This window comes from Vombatus ursinus, unplaced genomic scaffold (genome assembly GCF_900497805.2).
Source record: "Vombatus ursinus unplaced genomic scaffold, bare-nosed wombat genome assembly UNPS02008961.1, whole genome shotgun sequence".
In the NCBI taxonomy this organism is placed as follows: domain Eukaryota; kingdom Metazoa; phylum Chordata; class Mammalia; order Diprotodontia; family Vombatidae; genus Vombatus; species Vombatus ursinus.
The window spans coordinates 6062959-6081563 of record NW_020948739.1 but is presented as its reverse complement, the minus strand read 5'-3'; the positions used below and the strand labels follow the sequence as shown (position 1 = coordinate 6081563).

The following is an 18605-nucleotide window of genomic DNA, read 5'->3' as shown; positions in this document are numbered from 1 at the left end:
GTGTGTGTGTGTGTGTGTGTGTGTGTGTGTGTGTGTTGCGGGGTGGGGGAGGGGAGTTCTGTCACCAAATGACCACAGCAACTCATTTGTCCTCTCTCTCCCTGCTCTATCATTCAACCCCCCAATAAACTTAAGGTTATAACCTTGGGGAAGAAGATGCCATGGTAGAGAAAAAGAGATGGCAAGGAAGAGCTAAAAGATAAGAATGGGCCAATGACAAAGTTATAATGGTGGATGGAACGTAATAGTGCCAGTAATGTTGACCAAGTAGAAGAAAGAAAACAGGTCTTTAATTTCAGTCTCTAGATACCCTTCAATCTCCCTAGGAAATCCCAGAGAGGTATCTGTTAGCAGTTTGAGAATGACTACCTTGGATCAATATGACTCTTGCCTTCTCCCTCTGGCCCTGGTCCCCTCACTTCCAAAATAACACATGGGTCATTTTCTAGCTCATTCCATCAAGACTCACTCGCCTCCATCATAATCAGTTGGCTAGTCAACTACTCTATGTTTCTTTTTCTTGGGATGACTGATAAGGACATTTGTGTATCAAGGGATCTCCGCAAAGTAGATTGGCTACATTTTCATAATGTCCAGCTACTGGGCAAGTATATACACTACTATTTCCCCCTCCCTCAGAAAAACATAACAAGTTCAAATTGACCTAACTCTAAAGTTGTTAATAGGTCATAAGCACTTTCAACAGAACTATAGAGATACACGTAGTAAGCTCACTGGTGAGACTTAAGATGTATATGAAAACAATCCTAACTATCAAAACAATTGAAAGTTTTCCAACATGTTAAGATTTTTACATCTTAAACCAATGTCATTTAAATGTTACACAAAGTAAAATTTAAAAGAATCAACTAATTAAGTTAATTAACATACTGTTTATAAAGAATTGAAATTTTTTAAAATGTTTACCTGAGTACAACAAGAATCTTTTCCAAATGCTTAACATCTGAACATTTTTCAACAAATTTGAAATCCAGATGTTCAATGGGAATTTGAAATGTTTTTGTTGTTCCGAAGCTCCAAAGTGAAGGTGTTTGATCAGTCATAGCTATAATATTTAATAATAGAGAAAAACTGTCACTATTCTCCAAAAATATAGGTTAGCACTCATATTGGACTTAACATTTTACACACCACATTAAGCTAAAAATCTTTTATTAGTGATGGAAGTCAGAAGACTTGGGTTTCTGCCATAGCTTTGCTACTAACTAGCTATATGGCCTTGGTTTGAAGTCGAAGGATCTGGGTTTCAAACCTAGCTCTGATACTTAACCGTTGGATGACCTTAGGTAGGTCACTTCCCCTTCTCAGGCCTCAGTTTCTTCATCTGTAAAATTAAGGAATTGGGTTAGATCTTCTAAGTTCCCTCCCAGTTCTAAATCTATGACCCTATGATCCTCCCAGCTCTTAATATTTTATGACACCATGAAATGCTTTGCTTATAGCTTCACCTAAACATCCAGATGGAGATATCAGTGGACTATTTGAAATGTGGATCTGGATCTTAGGAGAGAACTGAGGCTAAAAATAAAGAAATATCTCTTTGAAATAGTAATAGAAGCCAGGCATGGGGATGATTGCCAAAGTAGACAGCACTGAGAGAAAAGAAAAAAATATATTAGGATCAAAACTCGGGGAAAGAGGCTCTTATAGTATAGGTGAAGATAAGGACATTCTGAAATAGCAAATTGAGGCCACTTCTTCAGATAGCCTCAATCTTCCAGAAACAGACATTCCAAGCTTCAGGTTCATCCTCAGAAAACTGGAGATTAAAGTGAATGATCACAAAGTGCCTTTTAGCTCTAAAATACTACAGTTTTGTTAAAATGTTTGTCCAATTTCTTGGTGATCTTAACTCTAGCCTTGTTTTCATGTTGTCTCCCCCATTAGACTTCAAGCTCTTTGAGAGGGGGAGGCTGCCTTTCACCCTTCTTTATATCCCCAGGATTCAGCACATTTTAGACAGGTTTATTGACTGACTAATCTCCAGCAAAATTGTAAAAGAAATTATTTAATGAATGTTTTGTCAGGACCTAAAGGAAGCAAGGATCACTAAGATCCAGCAGGAATCTAATAAGAATAAGTCATGTCAGGCTAACTTGATTTTGACTGCAGACAGGCCAACTTGTTTGGTACGTCAGAGAAAGGCCACAGATACATTATTGGAGCAAGGGATGTAGCCCGATAGATCCTAGATGACATTAGTTGATATTCAGGGCCCAGCCCAAATAATTTTTCCCTCTGCTGAATCACAGAATCTTAGACTGGGAAAAATCTCAGAGAAAAACTAGTTCAATCTAAAAACTGAGTAGGAATTCCACACCCTCTCCCCCATATTTATCCAGCCATCATCTGCTCTGCAGTCCTACCATGTGCAGAGACTGACTAGCACCAGGTATGCCCCATTCTACTTTTAAACTACTCTAACCTTTGAAGTTTACCTAAAATGGAGCCTTTTTCTGTTTTCTCTGCAAATTTCATCCACTGCTACTACTTTTGGCTTCTAAGAACAAGTTCAAACCCTCTTCCACATGACTATCCATAAAATACAGGAAAATAGCTATCATGTTCTCTTTTCTAGTTAAAACATACCCCTGTTCCTTCAATCATCATGTGGCATGGTCTCTATTCCCCCTGTCATTCTGGATACCCGTCTCTCCAGATTGGCCAATATCTTTCTTAGTATGGTACCCATAATCAAACACAATACTAGAGAGGCGGTACGATTAAGGCAGAGAATAGAAGGATTATCGGTAAACTCCACTTCCTCATTCTGGTGGCACACTGGGCCCAAAGTCAGGGAGACCTGAGATCAAATCTGGTTTCAGACAGTTACTAGCTATGTGACCCTGGGGCAAGTCATTTAGCTTCTGTTTGCCTCAGTTTCCTCAATTGCAAAATGGGGACAAAACAGCGCCTACCTTGCAGGGTTGTTGTGAGGATTGGATGAGGTAATATGTGTAAAAAGCACTTGGCACAGTGCCTGGCACATAGTAGACAGTATATAAATGCTTTTTCCCTCCCTGTCTCCCCTTCCCTTTTTAGATAATCCAGGATTACATTAGCTTTTTTGGTTGTAATGTCATTCTGTTGATGCATAATTGAGCTTACAATACACTAAAATGCCTAGGTTGTTTTCCGACCAGTTGTGGTCCAGCTATGCTTCTCCAATCTGGTACTAGTGAAGCTGATTTTTTGAACCCAAGTACAGAACTTTATAGTTATTATAATTACTTTTAAATTTTATTAGGGACGTTGGTCCACCATGTTGAGATCTTTTTGTATTCTGATTTAGTCATCCAATACGTCAGCTCTCCCTTCCAACTTCATGTTTCTTTGATAAGTATGCTATCTTTGCTTTCATTTAAGTCATCAATAAAAAGGTTGAAAAGCATCAGCAAAGCACAGAAATCTATGGCATTCCAGTGGTGGCTTGCTTCCAAATTGACATTAATCCATTAAGCCTCACTCCTTGGGTCTGGCCATTCAACCATTTATGAATCCCCCTAACTGTAATAGGATTCCACCCACATCACTCTGACTTGCACATCCATATATCATGAGGACTTTTTCAAATGCCTTGTTGAAATTTGAGTAGAATGTGTCTCTAGCATTCCTGGCATCTACCAGTCTAGCTGATAACCCTATCAAAAATGGAAAAGAGGTTAATCTGATATGATTTGTTCTTGACAAAAATATGCTGGCTTATAGGAATACTTGTTTCAGTTTCTAAGTGCCCACCAACCATCCTTTTAATAATATGTTCTAGAATTTTTCCGGAAGTCGAAGGCAAATTCACTAATCTATAGATGTAAAAATTCGCTTTCCTTCTTTGAAAATTTGGAAAACAATTGCTTATCTGCAGTCCTGTGTCACATTTCCCTTTTTCCATCCATGATTTTTCAAAGATCATTGATAACTGCACAATAATCACATCCACAGATTCTTTCAGCATACTGGAATATGGTTTATCTAGACCTGGTGACTTGAATCAGTTTGGAGGTGTGTAAGTGCTATCTTTGCATCTTTTGTGTTCCTGTTAAGCATTTGTTTTCCATAGTACATACTCAGAGGTTCATTTTCCTTGGTGGAGGAAGCGGGGGAAGGGAGGGAAACAAAATAAAATTTGTATACTTCTGCCTGAACCATACGTAAGTATATTTTCATCTGTGTTTTTTTTTTTTAAATGGTTGGAGGTGGGGTGAGGAACCTAGGAGGGAAAAGGCAGGCATTGGTGCAGTAGACAGCACAAATTCAAGCAGTCTCAGTGGCTGAGCAAGCTGTCAGCCTCCCATGACAGAGGTGTCATGATAAGAGCAAAGTGACAAGGGGGAAGGGAGGGGGATTGAGATGGGGCTATGACTGTGGCACTGGTTTTTCTCTCTTACTGCTTTCATACTAGGGGACTTTAACATCTATATTTAAATGCCCTCAAGCACCATAAAATTCCAGTTCATCAACATCTTCATCTCACATAAGCTACTCCTCTACCCCACCTCAGCCATACACAAAGATGGTCATACCTTTGATCTTGCCACAAATGCACCACCTCCATGCTCATGGACTCTGAAATTCCCTTACTTGACTACAAAATATTTTTCTTTCATTTCTTCTTTGCCTTCAAACCCTGTTCTTTATCCATACCATGAACTCCAATCCCTTGACCCCTCAGTTCTTTCCCAGGCCGTTCCTCCCGCACTAGTTACATTCTCCTCCCTTACCCATCTTGATCCTTTGGTGAACCAATTCAACTCTCTACTGTCCCCTTCTCTTAAGTTCTTTCCCCCCTCATCAGATCTCTGATCTTGCCCTGCTAAAAACTTCAGCCTTGGATCACTTTCCATGTACGTGCTACTGAACAAAGCTGAAGAAAACTGTGAAGCTGTGCTGACTAGACCCACCACACATTTATGTTGTGCAGCTTCTACTGGAGCCTTGCTGCTGCTAGGCAATCCCTTCCCACCTTCCTAATTAAGCCACTATCCCATTCTCTGCAGTAGCTCTTGCAAACTTTTTCATCCTTCCTCAAACCTCCCATGGCACTCCTCTCTCACCTTCTCACCTGAGAACCTTGCCCCATATTTTCCTGAAAAAAAGTAAGGCCATTCACTGAGAGTTCCCTCTTCTTTCCTCCTCCATCTCACATCACCTATGTGCCACATTTACCTTTGTCTCACATGAAGAGGGGGATCTTCTTTGCCAAAGCAAAACCCTCTACATGCACAAGTGATCCTATTCTATCCAGTCTTCTCCAGAGGAATGCTCCTTCTCTATCATCTCCACTCTCCCATTAATCTTCAATCTCTCCTTATCTACTATCTACTGGCTATTTCCCTACTGTTGATAAACATGCCTATGTCTCCGCCCATCCTCAAAAAACTCTCACTTGATCCCTCCATCCCTGCTAGCTATTGTCCCACATCTCTCCTTCCTTTGGTGACTAAACTCCTTGAGAAGGTTGTCTGCAATAGATACCACCACTTCCTTTCCTCTTACTCCTTCCTTAATTTTCTACAGTCTGGTTTCCTCATCATTCAACCAAAATTGCTCTCTCCAAAGTTGTCAATGATCCCTTCATTGCCAAACCCAATGGCTTCTTCTCAATCCTCATTCTTCTTGACCTCTCTGTAGTCTCTGATGTGGTTGATCATCTGCTTTCCCCTTTTTCCCTTTTCTCTCTAGATTTTCAGGACTCTACTCTCTCTAGCTCTCCTCCTATCCATCTGATTGCTCCTTCTCATTCTTGTTTGCTGGATCTTCACAAAGATCATGCTCACAAACCATAGGTGGTCCATGGGGCTCTGATCTGGGCCTTCTTCTCTTTTCCTTCTATACTACTTCACTTGATGATGTCATCAACTTCCATGGATTCAATGATCATCTCTTTGCTGATGATTTTCAAATCTACTTATCCAGCCCTAACCTTTCTGCTGATCTCTTTTCTTGCATCTCCAACTGCCTATGAGACATCTTGAATTGTGTGTTCCTTAGACAACACATACTCAATGTGTCCAAAACTGACCTCATTATCTTTTCCTTCCAAAACCTCCTCTCTTCCTAATTTCCCTATTACTGTCCAAGATACCATCATCTTCCAGTCACCTAGGACCATAATCAAAATGTCATCCTCAACTCCTAACTCTCTCTCACTCTGCCCCACCCCAATCCAATCTGTTGATAATTCTGTTGATCTTACCTTTGTTACATCTCTCAAATATAGACCCGGAAGGCAGCTAGGTGGTACAGTGGATAAAGTGATGGCCTGGAGTCAGAAAGACCTGAGTTCAAATCTAGCCTCAGACACTTACTAGCTGTGTGAGAACCCTGGGTAAGTCACTTAATCTCTGTTTGCTTCAGTTTCCTCAACTGTAAAATGGGGATAATTACAAGACCTACTTCACAGGGTTGTTGTGAGAATCAAATGAGACAATATAAAGCATTTGGCACAGTGCCTGGCATATTATAAATACTATATAAATGTTTATTCCCTCTGACACTGCCATCATCAGGCATAGGCCCTCATCATCTCATACCTGGACTATTTCAATAGCTTGTTAGTTAGTATCCCTGCCTCAAGTCTCTCCCCACTCCAATCCATCCTCCACTCAGCCATTAAAGTAATTTTCCTAAAGTGCAGCTCTAACTTTGTCACTCTCCTACTTGATAAACTCCAGAGGCTCCCTATCACCTTTAGGAACAAATATAAAATTTTGTTTGGTATTCAAACGCATTCAGAACCTAACCCTTTCCCCCTCCGCCTTCCCAGGCTTTTTACCCTCTCCCCACTCCTGTACTCTTTGAGGCAGTGACACTGGACTCCTTGCTGTCACTTCATTGCCCAACTGCAGGCATTTTCTCTAGCTGTCTCCCATGGTCTCCTTCCTCCTCCTCCTTCTCTGCCTCCTGGTTTCCTTCAAGTTCCCCTAAAATCCCACTTTCTACAGGAAGCCTTTCCTAATCACCCTTAATTCTAGTGCTTTTCCCCGAGACGATCTTTAATTTGTCCCATATGCTATCTTGTATTTACATAGTTGTTTCCATTTTTTTCTCTTTCATTAGACTTTGAGATCTTTGAGATCAGTGACTTATCTTCTGCTTTTCTTCCTATTCCTAGAGTTTAGCACCATGCCTCGGATGTATGAGGTATTTAATAAATGTTTACTGACTGACTCCTTCAGGGGACCTCTTTACAGCCCTCACAATGCCTAGTATAGAGTCTTACTTTCAGTCTAAGTAGTGAAGACCCTTAATCAGTCAGTATGCACCTATCCAGTAAATGCATATTGACCAAATAAAAATAAATGCCTCTCTACTGTGTAGCATCATTATGGTAGTAAAGAATTTCTGCTAATAATATCCACATTCTATTTTTAGTAAAAGAAGGTAGAATATTTTCCATGTTATTCTCATTTTTTCCTGACTCATCAAGACAAGTCTGAAGGTACAACTTTCAAGAACACTATTTAAAAATATACATATGTATTATATATGCATATATACAATATATATTTTTTAAAGTTAGTATTTGCAAGCAAGCTTGTATACTTGGACTACTCTCTAGGATACAATATTATAAAAATGTTAGGATATAATGTTATAATAATGTTAATGTTAGTTATTATCTTTTAAGGCTTATTAGAATAAAATTAAGTTTATATAAATTTAAAATTTTTAAATGGCAAGAGAATAGAACAGTAGGATAATATTAATATTACCAGCTCTTGACAGCAATGATTTTTAAAGGAAAAAATTTGAAACACTGAATGTGAAGGTATACTTACCTACAGATAAGTGTTGCTTTGCTTCTTTATTTTCTTTTATTCTCCTCCCCTCTCAACATATAGGGTCCTTGAAAGTAGGTCGTTTCTTTAAAAAAGAAAAGTGGAAGAGGTGGAGGTAAGATGGAAGATTAGATGCTGCAATCCAGCTGAACTCTTTCAACGTTCCCCTCCAAACAACTTTAAAATAATGCCTCAAATCAAATTTTGGAGTGGTAGGCCAACAAAAGGTCAGGAGGAGACATTTTTCCAGCCTAGGAAAACTTAGGAGGGAGACAAGAGAGGTCTGTGACCCTGGGGTAGGGACCAGCACTAGCAGCAGGCATTGGAGATCTCAGCAACAGAACCAGCTTTGGGAACTCTCAACCCAAAGATGGTAAGGGGGTCAGACAACTGATCAGAAAGAGATTACAGGGGACTCTTTGCTGGCAGAGGGTGCAGCTGGCACTGATTGGCAAGTCTATTACCTGTACACAGTTCTGGGAGTGCTTGTGGTGGGTCCTAAGGGAGCTAGAGGCCCTGGTGGAAGTTCCAAGGCAAAGAAGACCTATATGTCCAAAAATATTTACAGCAGTTCTTTTTGAGGTGGTGAAGAATTGGAAATTGAGGGGATGACTATCAAGTGGGGAATGGTTGAACAAGTTGTGGCATATGATTGTGATGAAGTACTATTGTGCTATGAGAAATAACCAAAAAAGAAATAAAAAATCCTTGAGTATAAAATAAAATTGATGAATTAGATGAAAAAAAAAAAAGAAAGAAACAACCAAGGGAGTGGTTTCAGAAAAACATGGCAAGACCTATATGAACTGAGGCAAAGTGAAGTGAGAAAAATCCTGAGATCGTTGTGCACAGTAACAGCAATGTTATAATAATGACCAACTGTGAGAGACTGATCAATACAGTGATCTCAGGGAATTCCAAGGGATTCGTGATGATGAAAAAAAAAAAAAAGGTCTCTGCCTCTGGAGAGAGAAATGAAAAGCACTTTGCATAAGTTAAAGCTCTCTATAAAACTAATTATAGGGCAAAGCAATGAATGAATGGATAAATTTCTCATGATAGTTATATGCATGTCATTCTGAATATGATTTTAAGGTGTGATTTTGAATTAAAAATAATTTTTTCCGTGCTTACTCAGTAGAGCCCGCACTCTCGGACAAGGAAGTCGACAAGTTTATCCCTGCTCCAAAGATAAGGTTCTACCTTACCTTATCTGCTTTCTTCTTTTGGGTTGCGAGATCTCTAGTTCCCTGGATGGAAACCCTTGCTTCACTTTCATGCTTACAGAGTTGGGTCGTATTTGCCCCGCCGCCCCCACTTCTACAAACTACAGGTGTCTGTCATCCACCCAAAGAACGAGAGAGCGCACTTACCTACCTCCAGCCTCCCCACCAGCCCCGCCAGCGCCGACCTACGGGAAGGAGATGCGTCCTATCCCCCTAGCAATTGTTGCTATGTACAGTGCGGGAAGTGCGGGCCCAGCTTGGGGCGGGGGAAGACCTTCGGGCTTTCCGTCCCTCTTCAAGCCTCGCTCCCTCCTCCCCAGGCCCCCGCCCCGGCTTCGGGTAACGGCCCAAGTCCACCTCGCCGGTGTCGTGGGGCAGGAGCCAAGCTGGCCCGGGGCTGTCCCGGTGATCTCAGGCCCTTCCCACCGCCGGCCCCATGCTGGGCCGCACCGGGGAGGGGAATGGGGAGAGGCTCTCGCAGCACCTCTGAGGGCCAGACAGAGGGACTGGACACCAGCACTAACCTCGCTCCAAGGCACCGGCACTGCGGGGAAGACCGGGGACAGCGGCGGGCCCGGGGACCAAGCGACCTAGAAGATGCTTTGCTCAGGCTGGGATACAACCGTCAGGCTAGCGGGTCCTCCAGGGGGCGGGGCAAGGTCTATTCAGAGAGCAGATTGGCTGGTCCGCCGCTCGTCTCCGTCGATTGGCCCATTCCCCCTTCGCAGAGGCTAGCCCCACCTCCTTCGCGTTTGGTTCTTCCTCTCTTCTCCCCAGACACCCTGCAGGTTGTTCAGTGTGTCTGAGTAAGTGGGAGGAGCTGAGAAGCCTGCCAACACTGGGTGTCCTGGTAAATGTTTAACAACCAGGTCTCCGAAGGAAAAAAAAATGCGCACAACACACTTTTAAGTTTAATCTGCGGTTATTAACGTTTTTTCAATCATTTTCTTTGGGCTAGACAATCAACAAAACAATAAATCAAACTCTGATTTGCAGAATTTGTTGATTCCCAAGGTGTAAATGTTTCCACTGTAAATTTAACAACCAGCTCTCTTCGTTTCAGAGTATGAGATCTAAAAGGTAGCGTGGTGTAGTGAATAGAGTGCGGGGCCGGACATCAGGAAGATCTGGGTTCAAATAGGTCCGCCCACACTTACCTAGGAGCTACTTAACCTCTAAGTCTTATGAAACTCATTAGGATTTAATCCAGAAAATTAAAACCCCTTCATTTATTACAAGAAATAAATTAGTTAGTCTGGTCTTTCGTTAAAGGGAATATGTTTACTCTTGTTTTGAAATGCAATTAACTTTTCTTTTTTTTCCTTTCTTTTATTAATTTATTTTGATTTATCAACAATCACTTCCATAAGCGTTTGAGTTTGAAATTTTCTCCCCCTCCCTACCCCCCTCCCTCCCCAAGAGGGCCCACAATCTGATATAGGCTTTACATATAAATTCCTATTAAACATATTTTCACATCAGTCATGTTGTAAGGAAGAATTAGAACTAATAGGAGGAACCACAAGAAAGAGGAAACAAAACAAAACAGAAGAAAAGAAATAGCATAGTATGCTTCAATCGGCATTCAAACTTCATAGTTCTTTCTCTGGATGTGGATAGCATTTTCCATCACGCAACTTTTGGAGATGTCTTAGATCCTTGCATTGCTGAGAAGGGCTAAGTCTATCAACGTTAGTCATCGAACAATGTGGCTGTTACCGTGTACAACATTCTCCTGTTTCTGCTCACTTCACTCACCATTAGTCCATACAAGTCTTTCCAGGTTTTTCTGAAGTCGGCCTACTCATCATTTCTTACAGCACAATAGTATTCCATTACATTCATATACAACAACTTGTTCAGCCATTCCCCAACTGATGGGCATCCCCTCAATTTCTAATTCTTTGCCAGCACAGAAAGAGCTGCTATAAATATTTTTGTACATGTAGGTCCTATTCCCATTTTTATGATCTCTTTGGGATACAGCCCTAGAAGTGTTATTGCTGGGTCAAAGGGTATGCACATTTTTATAGCCCTTTGGGCATAGTTCCAAATTGCTCTCCAAAATGGTTGGATCATTTCACAACTCCACCAACAATACATTAGTGTTCCAATTTTCCCATGTCTTCTTCAACATTTATCACAATTAACTTTTCAATGTCTATTCCGCAATTTTTTTCCTTTTTTTTAAAAGACTGCACTGTTCTATCCTTAAAAGACTGTATTAGTTTGTCCAATGGCCTATGTCCTTTGTTCTCCATCTGACTGCCCTTGTTTGCTTCAGATTCTGTAAAAGAATGGGATTGTTCTCTGAGGTTTCTCTCAGATCTAGATCTACAATCCTTTCTTAAGTCTCCACTAACCTTTCACTTTTGGATATTACTTTGTTTTAGTGTTATACTTACGCATGTATATACCATGTCCCTTTCTCTATGCAAGTTAAAGCTCCATGAGGACTGAGTGTCTAATCTAAACTTCAAATTTACTCTCAAGTGGCTAGTACATTGCTTGGCACATAGTAGGTACTTAAACATTTGGTAACTTTATTTTATGGGCAATACTTTCAAACTCTGAAGGGACTATTATAGATGAACTTTGAAAAGTACCATCATCTTTATTTCAACTGCTGTAAAAATTGCAGAAATTCCACTGCCCTAAATTGAAAGGGTTTGATATTCCCTAAGTGTAAAAGCATTGCAATTTTCTTTCTAAGTCCCTGATCAAATAACTAGATCAAAATCTCTGCCTCCTACTGCCCCTGCCTTTTAGAATATTAAATTTGGATATATATAAGTACAACTTCAAATTTCATCTTATTACCTGGACATTCCCTTTCAAATTTCACAAGTCTTCAACAATCAACAAATTACCTGAAGTCATTCTGCCTATTCTGATTTGCTATATCTTCCTCCTGCCATAGGAAGGAAACTTTCCCCAAACACTAGGAAGATGGTGGCAACTTTTCCAGTTCCCACATTTCTCTCTTCAACTATCACAATTTGCATTCAGGAAATCTTTCTGTAATACAAATGACAATTACAGGGATGCTCATCAATTGGGGAATGGCTGAACAAGTTGTGACATATGATTGTGATGGAATACTACTGTGCAATAAGAAATGATGAACTTGATGATCTTAGCAAAACATGGATAGACTTGCACAAAATAATGAAGAGTGAAATGAGCAGAACCAAGAGAATGTTGTATACAGCAACAACAATATAGTTTTAAGAATAACTTTGAGTGAATAAGTCATTTTGACTATTTTAATGCCCAAATTAACTACAAAGGACATATGAAGGAAGACACTATCCGCATCCAAAGAACTGATAAATAAAGTATGTATAGAATGGTTTCACATACACACACATATATTTGTGCCTAACGGTAGCCATCTCAGGGCGTGGGGGAGGGAAGAAAAAAGGGGGGGAAAAGAAAGTTACATGATAACTTTATTATATATTTAAAAAGAATAGCAAGTTGTACATAATAGATTTGCAGTTTGACGTACAACCATTTTTTCTATTCTATGTTACGGAAATGCTTGTTTTATTTCTTAAGTTCAGAATAAAATAAATAAAAAATTTAAAAATAATAACTCATGTGCATGTAGTGCTGTAAGGTTTACAAGGGGTTTTATTTTCACAAAGGGTTTTCCTTTGTGAATAACCCTGTAATGATAATAATATTAATAACCCTGTAAATTATGCAATGAGAGTATATTTACCTGTTTTGCAGCTGAGGAAACAGAGTTTCAGACAATCATTAAATACAACCCTATTGTTAAAATTCAGTATGCATTTATTAAACACTTACTATGTGCAAAGCACTTGGGATACAAATAAAAAAGTAGGACAGTCCCTGCTTTCAAGGAGTTCATTTTCCAATTGGAAAGACAAACACATATGGTGGGTTTAAGCTGCCAAGTCAAATGGAAAATATGTTCTTCAGGGTTCAACAGCAAAGCCAATGGCAATGCCTCTACTTTGATGTCATTCCCACTAACAAAATACCAGTCTCTGGTGTTGACCCATTTGACAGTGCCAAGGACTTTGTTGACAAGAACTTTTCTGGGTCTTCAGTAGCTATGGCTGTATCACCTGCAGGAGCAATTGCCAGGCCATATGCACAGGAATTGATTCCCAAAATGATAGCCATGGGCACTAGGCTGGAAGCAATGCTATATTCCTAAGGCTCTGGGTCCTGGGCTGTCACCATCAAGATCTGAGAGGAAAAGGTGGTCAGGGTGGTAGTGGGGGTTTGATATGCCTGGCACGTGCTGCCCTCTATCTCTCCCACTTGGTCCCTTGCTGCTTCTCAGCTAGGCTGACTTGCCTGCCCCCTGTGTGGTAGTATATAAGAGCTTACATTATACACATCTCACTTAATTCTCACTCCTTTATGTGGGAATGCCATATTTCTAAAAAATATGTAAATAAGTTGTTTCTTTAATGTTGGACTTGGTTAAGAGAGAAAGATGCTGATTTTTGATAAATCATTAGAAATAATCAGTTTGATTATGTTGAAAACTCAACCAAGATCAGTTTCAGAACATCAATCCATGTGAGCGCTACAGAAGTCAAGAGAGTACACTTCAGATTGTAGGGTCAAAAGTATAAATATATCAACTCTGAGCAGACCAAACCATTCCAGTTGGCATAGTCCCAGTACAAACAAAAGAATAACAGATGTAGCTTTTGTTATAACTGTGCATTGATTGGACATGGGAGTGGTAAGATGGGGGAAAAATGCAGTGATATGTTGAATTTCAAAAAGTCAACTTCAGGAAACAGAAATAAGGGCTAGAAATGCAAGTCATCTTGGACCCAGAACATGGGGAAAATGGTGTCATCTTCAACTGAGTCAACTAAGATCAAGAGAATGCTGTCGATAGTTCACCTTAATTTTAGTGAAGAATTTAATAGTCTCTCATGCTATTCTTCTGGAATAGATGGAAAGATGTAGTCTACACAAGAGTACAGTTGGATAGATTTGAAAGAGGTTGAATGGCTGGACTCAAAGAGTGGTTATTTATGAGCTGACGTCAACTTAAGGAGGTTTCCAGAATATCCTAGAGATCTGTGCCTTGGTCCTATGCTATCTGCCATTCTTGTTAATAACTTGGATAAAGGATGTCAATGAAATTTGCAGATGACACAAAGCTGTGATAATAGACCCAATGGATGACAGAGTCAGGATCCAAAAAAAAAAATTTTGTGAGGCTAGAACCACCTCTTTAGTGACCCCATTTTAGAATTTTTTCAGGAATTAAAATCAAGTTCACAGGACTACAGTTTGCAGAGTCAATTATATTTTACTTTTTGAAAATTGGGACACTTACTCTCGTCCAGTTCTATGGTAACTCTACTACTCTCTATGAGCTGGTCATTCAACCAGTCCTGAATCCGCCTAACTCTACCATTATCTAGTTCTCAAGTCTCTTATCTTGCCCCTGTTATTTTATAGTAAAGGGAACTCCCAAGTGTGGAAACTTCCTCTACTAATATAGATTGGCACCTCCTCTGCAACTTAGTCTGCTCTAGGCAGCCTCTTGAGTGCAGCCCCAACTGGATGAAAATGTAATTGGGAAATATTTAAGTAAATATTTATATCTGTACAAATAATAAATAGATATTACAACAAAAACGCAAATAACTAATAAAATATGGAATAAACAAAATAAACAAAATTACAATAAAACAAAGTGAATATGTGATTTTCTATATGCAGCTCTCTGGAATCCTTATGTATGATTTTTGTGGTCTCAGTTTCTATTTGAGTTTGACACCACTGGCCTATAGCACTGAAAGGTTAAATGATTTGCCCAAGCTCACACAATGAATGTGTATCAAAGATAGGACTTCTAGGTTTTGAGGCCAGTTCTATCCATTATCCATTATTGGGGGAACTAGGTAGTGCAGTAGATAGAGAGCCAGGCCTGAAGTCAGGAAGTCTCCTCTTCCTGAGTTCAAATCCGGCCTCAGTTACTTACTAGCTGTGTGATCTTGGGCAAGTCACTTTACCCTGTTTGCCTGTTTTCTCATCCATAAAATGAGCAGGAAAAGGAAATGGCACACTACTCCACTATCTTTGTCAAAAGGGGAAAAAAAAACCCTAAATGGGGTCACGAAGAGTCGGACACAACTGAAAAATGACTAAACAACAAATCTATCATGTCCACTGCCTCTTGTGATGAGATTTTTGTCAAATTCTTTGCTGAAATCAAGATATACAATGTCTACAGTGTTTCCCTATCTGTCTAATAACCCTGTCAAAAGAGTTAATGAGGTTAATTACCTTTTCTTGAAGCCATAGTAGCTTTTAATGGTCACAATTTCCTTTTCTAAAGGCTCCCTTTACTAATACATTCTAGTTTCTTCCAGGAATCAAAGTCAAACTCAGCAGTTTATAGGTTAAAGACTCTACTCTCTTCCCTATCTTGAACATGAGGATACCAGTCAAATATTTTTCAAAGATCACTGACAGCAGCTCAGCCATTACATTTGTAAGTATTTTCAGTACCCTCAAATGTAGGTCGTTCCAGCCTGGTGACTTGAATTCACTGAAGACAGATTTCTCCTTATTCAATAAATTAAAGCAACAAACAAGCAAATAAATATCTGTAATGAACAAGTCATTGGGCACAAGAACAAAAATAAGTATATTAGAGGGGCAACATAATAAAGTGGAAGCACTGCCCCTGGAGTTAGAAGGATCTGATTTTAAATCCCATTTCTAACACTTACTAGTTGTATGATAACAGGCACATGGCTTAAAATCTGTTAACTTCTACATCAATCTCTTCAGTCAGTCAACAAATATTTATAGGGGCAGTTAGGTGGTGAAGTGAATAGAACACCAGCCCTGAAGTCAGGAGGACCTGAGTTCAAATCCAGCCTCAGACTAAACACTTGACACTTACTAGCTGTGTGACCCATGGCAAGTCACAACCCCAATTGCCAAAAACAACAAAAAAAAACCCCAAATATTTATAAAGCACCATGTGCCAAGCACTGTGCTAAGTGATATCGTTTCCCTTTAGTTTTATAGTTCTCTTTTTGGTTAACTTTCCTTTGAAGAATTTCAAGCCACAGGTTCCTATCTATTTTCCCTCTGAAATCTTTGAAGTTCGGTTTCCTCAAATCTGGACCCCACCCCCTAACATCAAACCGTATTCAGCTTTTCTGTTTTCCTCTATCACACACCAAGATAGTCACTTCATCCCAAGGTTTCTATCATTTCTACTCTGGCAAATAGACCCTCCTTGTTGTTCAGAATTGGGCACTTTATCTTTTTCTCTATCTTTCAGAGAATGCAATTATCATTAAGCTAAGTCAAGAAATTATTAGCTTTCTTAGTTTTTGGCAGTTTTAGCAAACATCAGGATAATCACAATCTGCAACACCACTGTATCATGACTCTGTGAGAAGTATGAGGTTATTTCCCACTCATCATCCATTTCCTTCTCTGGCTAGATTCTCTGTAGTATACTTATCACAATATTGCTTCTCTTTTTCCCTTCTCTGATCCTCATCCAAATGTTCTTTATCATGTTTCTTCTTTTTGCTTCCTGAATTTACTCATGCATATTTTTTTATACATATTCCTTGAATACAAAGAGGCAGCATGGTATAGTGGATAGAGAGCCAGTCAGGAAGCTCTGGGTTCAAACAGTCGCTCTCAAATGTCACTTAACCTGAGGCAACTAGGTGGCATGGTGGATAGAACACTGGGTATAGAGTCAGAAAGACCTGAATTTGAATCCAAATCTAGCCTCAGATACTTAACTCATTTAATCGGTCTGCCTCAATTTCCTCCACTGTAAAATGGAGATCATAACAGCACCCATGCCATAGGATTGTGAGGAAAAAATAAGGTCTGAAAAGTGCTTAACACAGTGCCTGGCGCCTAGTAGGTGCTGAATAAATGCTTGTTCCCTTCCTTCTCAGTGCTCTAGGCAACCCTTTAAGACTGTAAATTACACAGAGGTTTCCAATTTGCATTGGCAGAAGCAGTTTCCTCACCTGGTAGTTCCCTATAACATTTGAAGAAAGTAAACCCTTGATTCTAGTCACGGGTCACATCCTACTAAATTTCAGTGATACCCATGAAGTCAAATTCACCTCCTTGTACAAAGCTCTCTAGTTTGCCTTGTTTACTGCCCATATTGTCATTTATTTGAGGAATTCGAGGCCATGTGCTCCATCGCTGTTTTAACTCTTGAATATTACTTGCCCTTTTCACTGACACTCTTCTTTAGATATTGTGCCTGATATTATTTATCTGTGTTATCTGGCTCGCAGGTAGTTTTCACTGTTTTAAAGATGGGTGTAACAATGAAAAACAATTCTCTCAAAGTACTCTATAATGGTACCTAAAAATGGAAATTTCATGTGACATGTATACAAAATACTTCATATACACAAAAGAACAATTTTGTGAAAAGATTTAAAATGGTCAAGATTACAAAATTGTTTTATATAAATTAAAACAGAAAGGGTTATTCCTTTTCCTTGGGGATTCTTGTGTACTGTTCTGTTTAAATGATGAGGGAGAGAAATACATTCTTGGCGGGGCTCAGACTTCCATCCAGGGCAGATTCTACTTACAGACCAAGGAAAGGACCTGTAATAGAATAATATAGCATTTAGTTGAACCACATTGTAAAAAAACAAAACAAAAACCCAGATTAAGTTAAAGTCACACTAAGTCAAGAGGTTTTACTTGTTTAAAAAAGGGGAAACTGTCAGATCTCTCTGAATTCTACTCCAGGTCTACACGGCATAGCTTTATATTTTTATAGGTTTAAAGGGAAATGGATTAAACAGTGGAAAAATTTCAAGAATGTTACAACATATTGTGCTTTCTATGTTTACATTCTCAAACTTCAATATCTTTTACATTTTAAAACATTTTGCCTCACAATTGTCCTTGTAATTTCCTAAGAAATGTGCTTGTCACATCATTTCTAATTGCCAAGGTTGCTGCAATATGGAATCAGTCTTGTTTTTCCCCTTTAGTACCAAATCCTATGCAATAAAATCATTCTTAATCCCTCATAAAAAATGGCAATCTTCCCCTACAGAATCCCACTTCCATTGAGGAGAAAGGAATGAATTCCAGGGTGCAGCAGAAGGAAGGGAAAATTTATACACTGAAGATAATATACTAGAAGCTGCTTTGGGGGCAGCTAGGTGGCGCAATGGATAGAGCACCAGCTCTGGAGTCAGGAGGACCTGAGTTCAAATTTGACCTCAGACAAATAAAAACTCACTAGCTGTGTGACTCTGGGCAAGTCACTTAACCCCAATTGCCTCACTAAAAAAAAAAAAAAAAAAGAAGCAGCAGCTGCTTTGACTTCATGCAATCTGCTCTGGGCAGGCCCTTCATTCTCTGCTGTAACCCAGTGAGGTTCTCTCCCAGGTAGCCAGTATCAGATACTGCTTGGGCTGTTAGCTGCTTCTGCTCTGTCACAACTGGTTCCATCTCCAAAACCACTCAAGCCATCACTGCAACCCTAGGCTTCTTGGCTATAGTCAGAAGAAATTTCAATGATTTACACTTTGGGCAAATATTTGTA

At 39.6% G+C, this 18605-nt stretch overlaps 1 protein-coding gene across 2 annotated transcripts in view; it reads right to left on the bottom strand.

Moving 5' to 3' along the window:
• Positions 1 to 9609, bottom strand: part of SPAG1 (sperm associated antigen 1) — an 85195-nt gene extending 75586 nt beyond the window's left edge. The window contains exons 1-3 of one of the 2 annotated variants that reach the window (XM_027850004.1): positions 9550 to 9609; positions 7800 to 7884; positions 928 to 1066 (exon numbers count right to left, since the gene is read on the bottom strand). In XM_027850004.1, the coding sequence (XP_027705805.1) occupies positions 928 to 1064 (137 nt within the window). In that variant the 5' untranslated portion in view covers positions 1065 to 1066; positions 7800 to 7884; positions 9550 to 9609. The remainder of the gene's footprint in view (positions 1 to 927; positions 1067 to 7799; positions 7885 to 9549) is intronic. The other variant, XM_027850003.1, reaches the window with a different exon arrangement.
• Positions 9610 to 18605: the final 8996 nt, after the last annotated feature.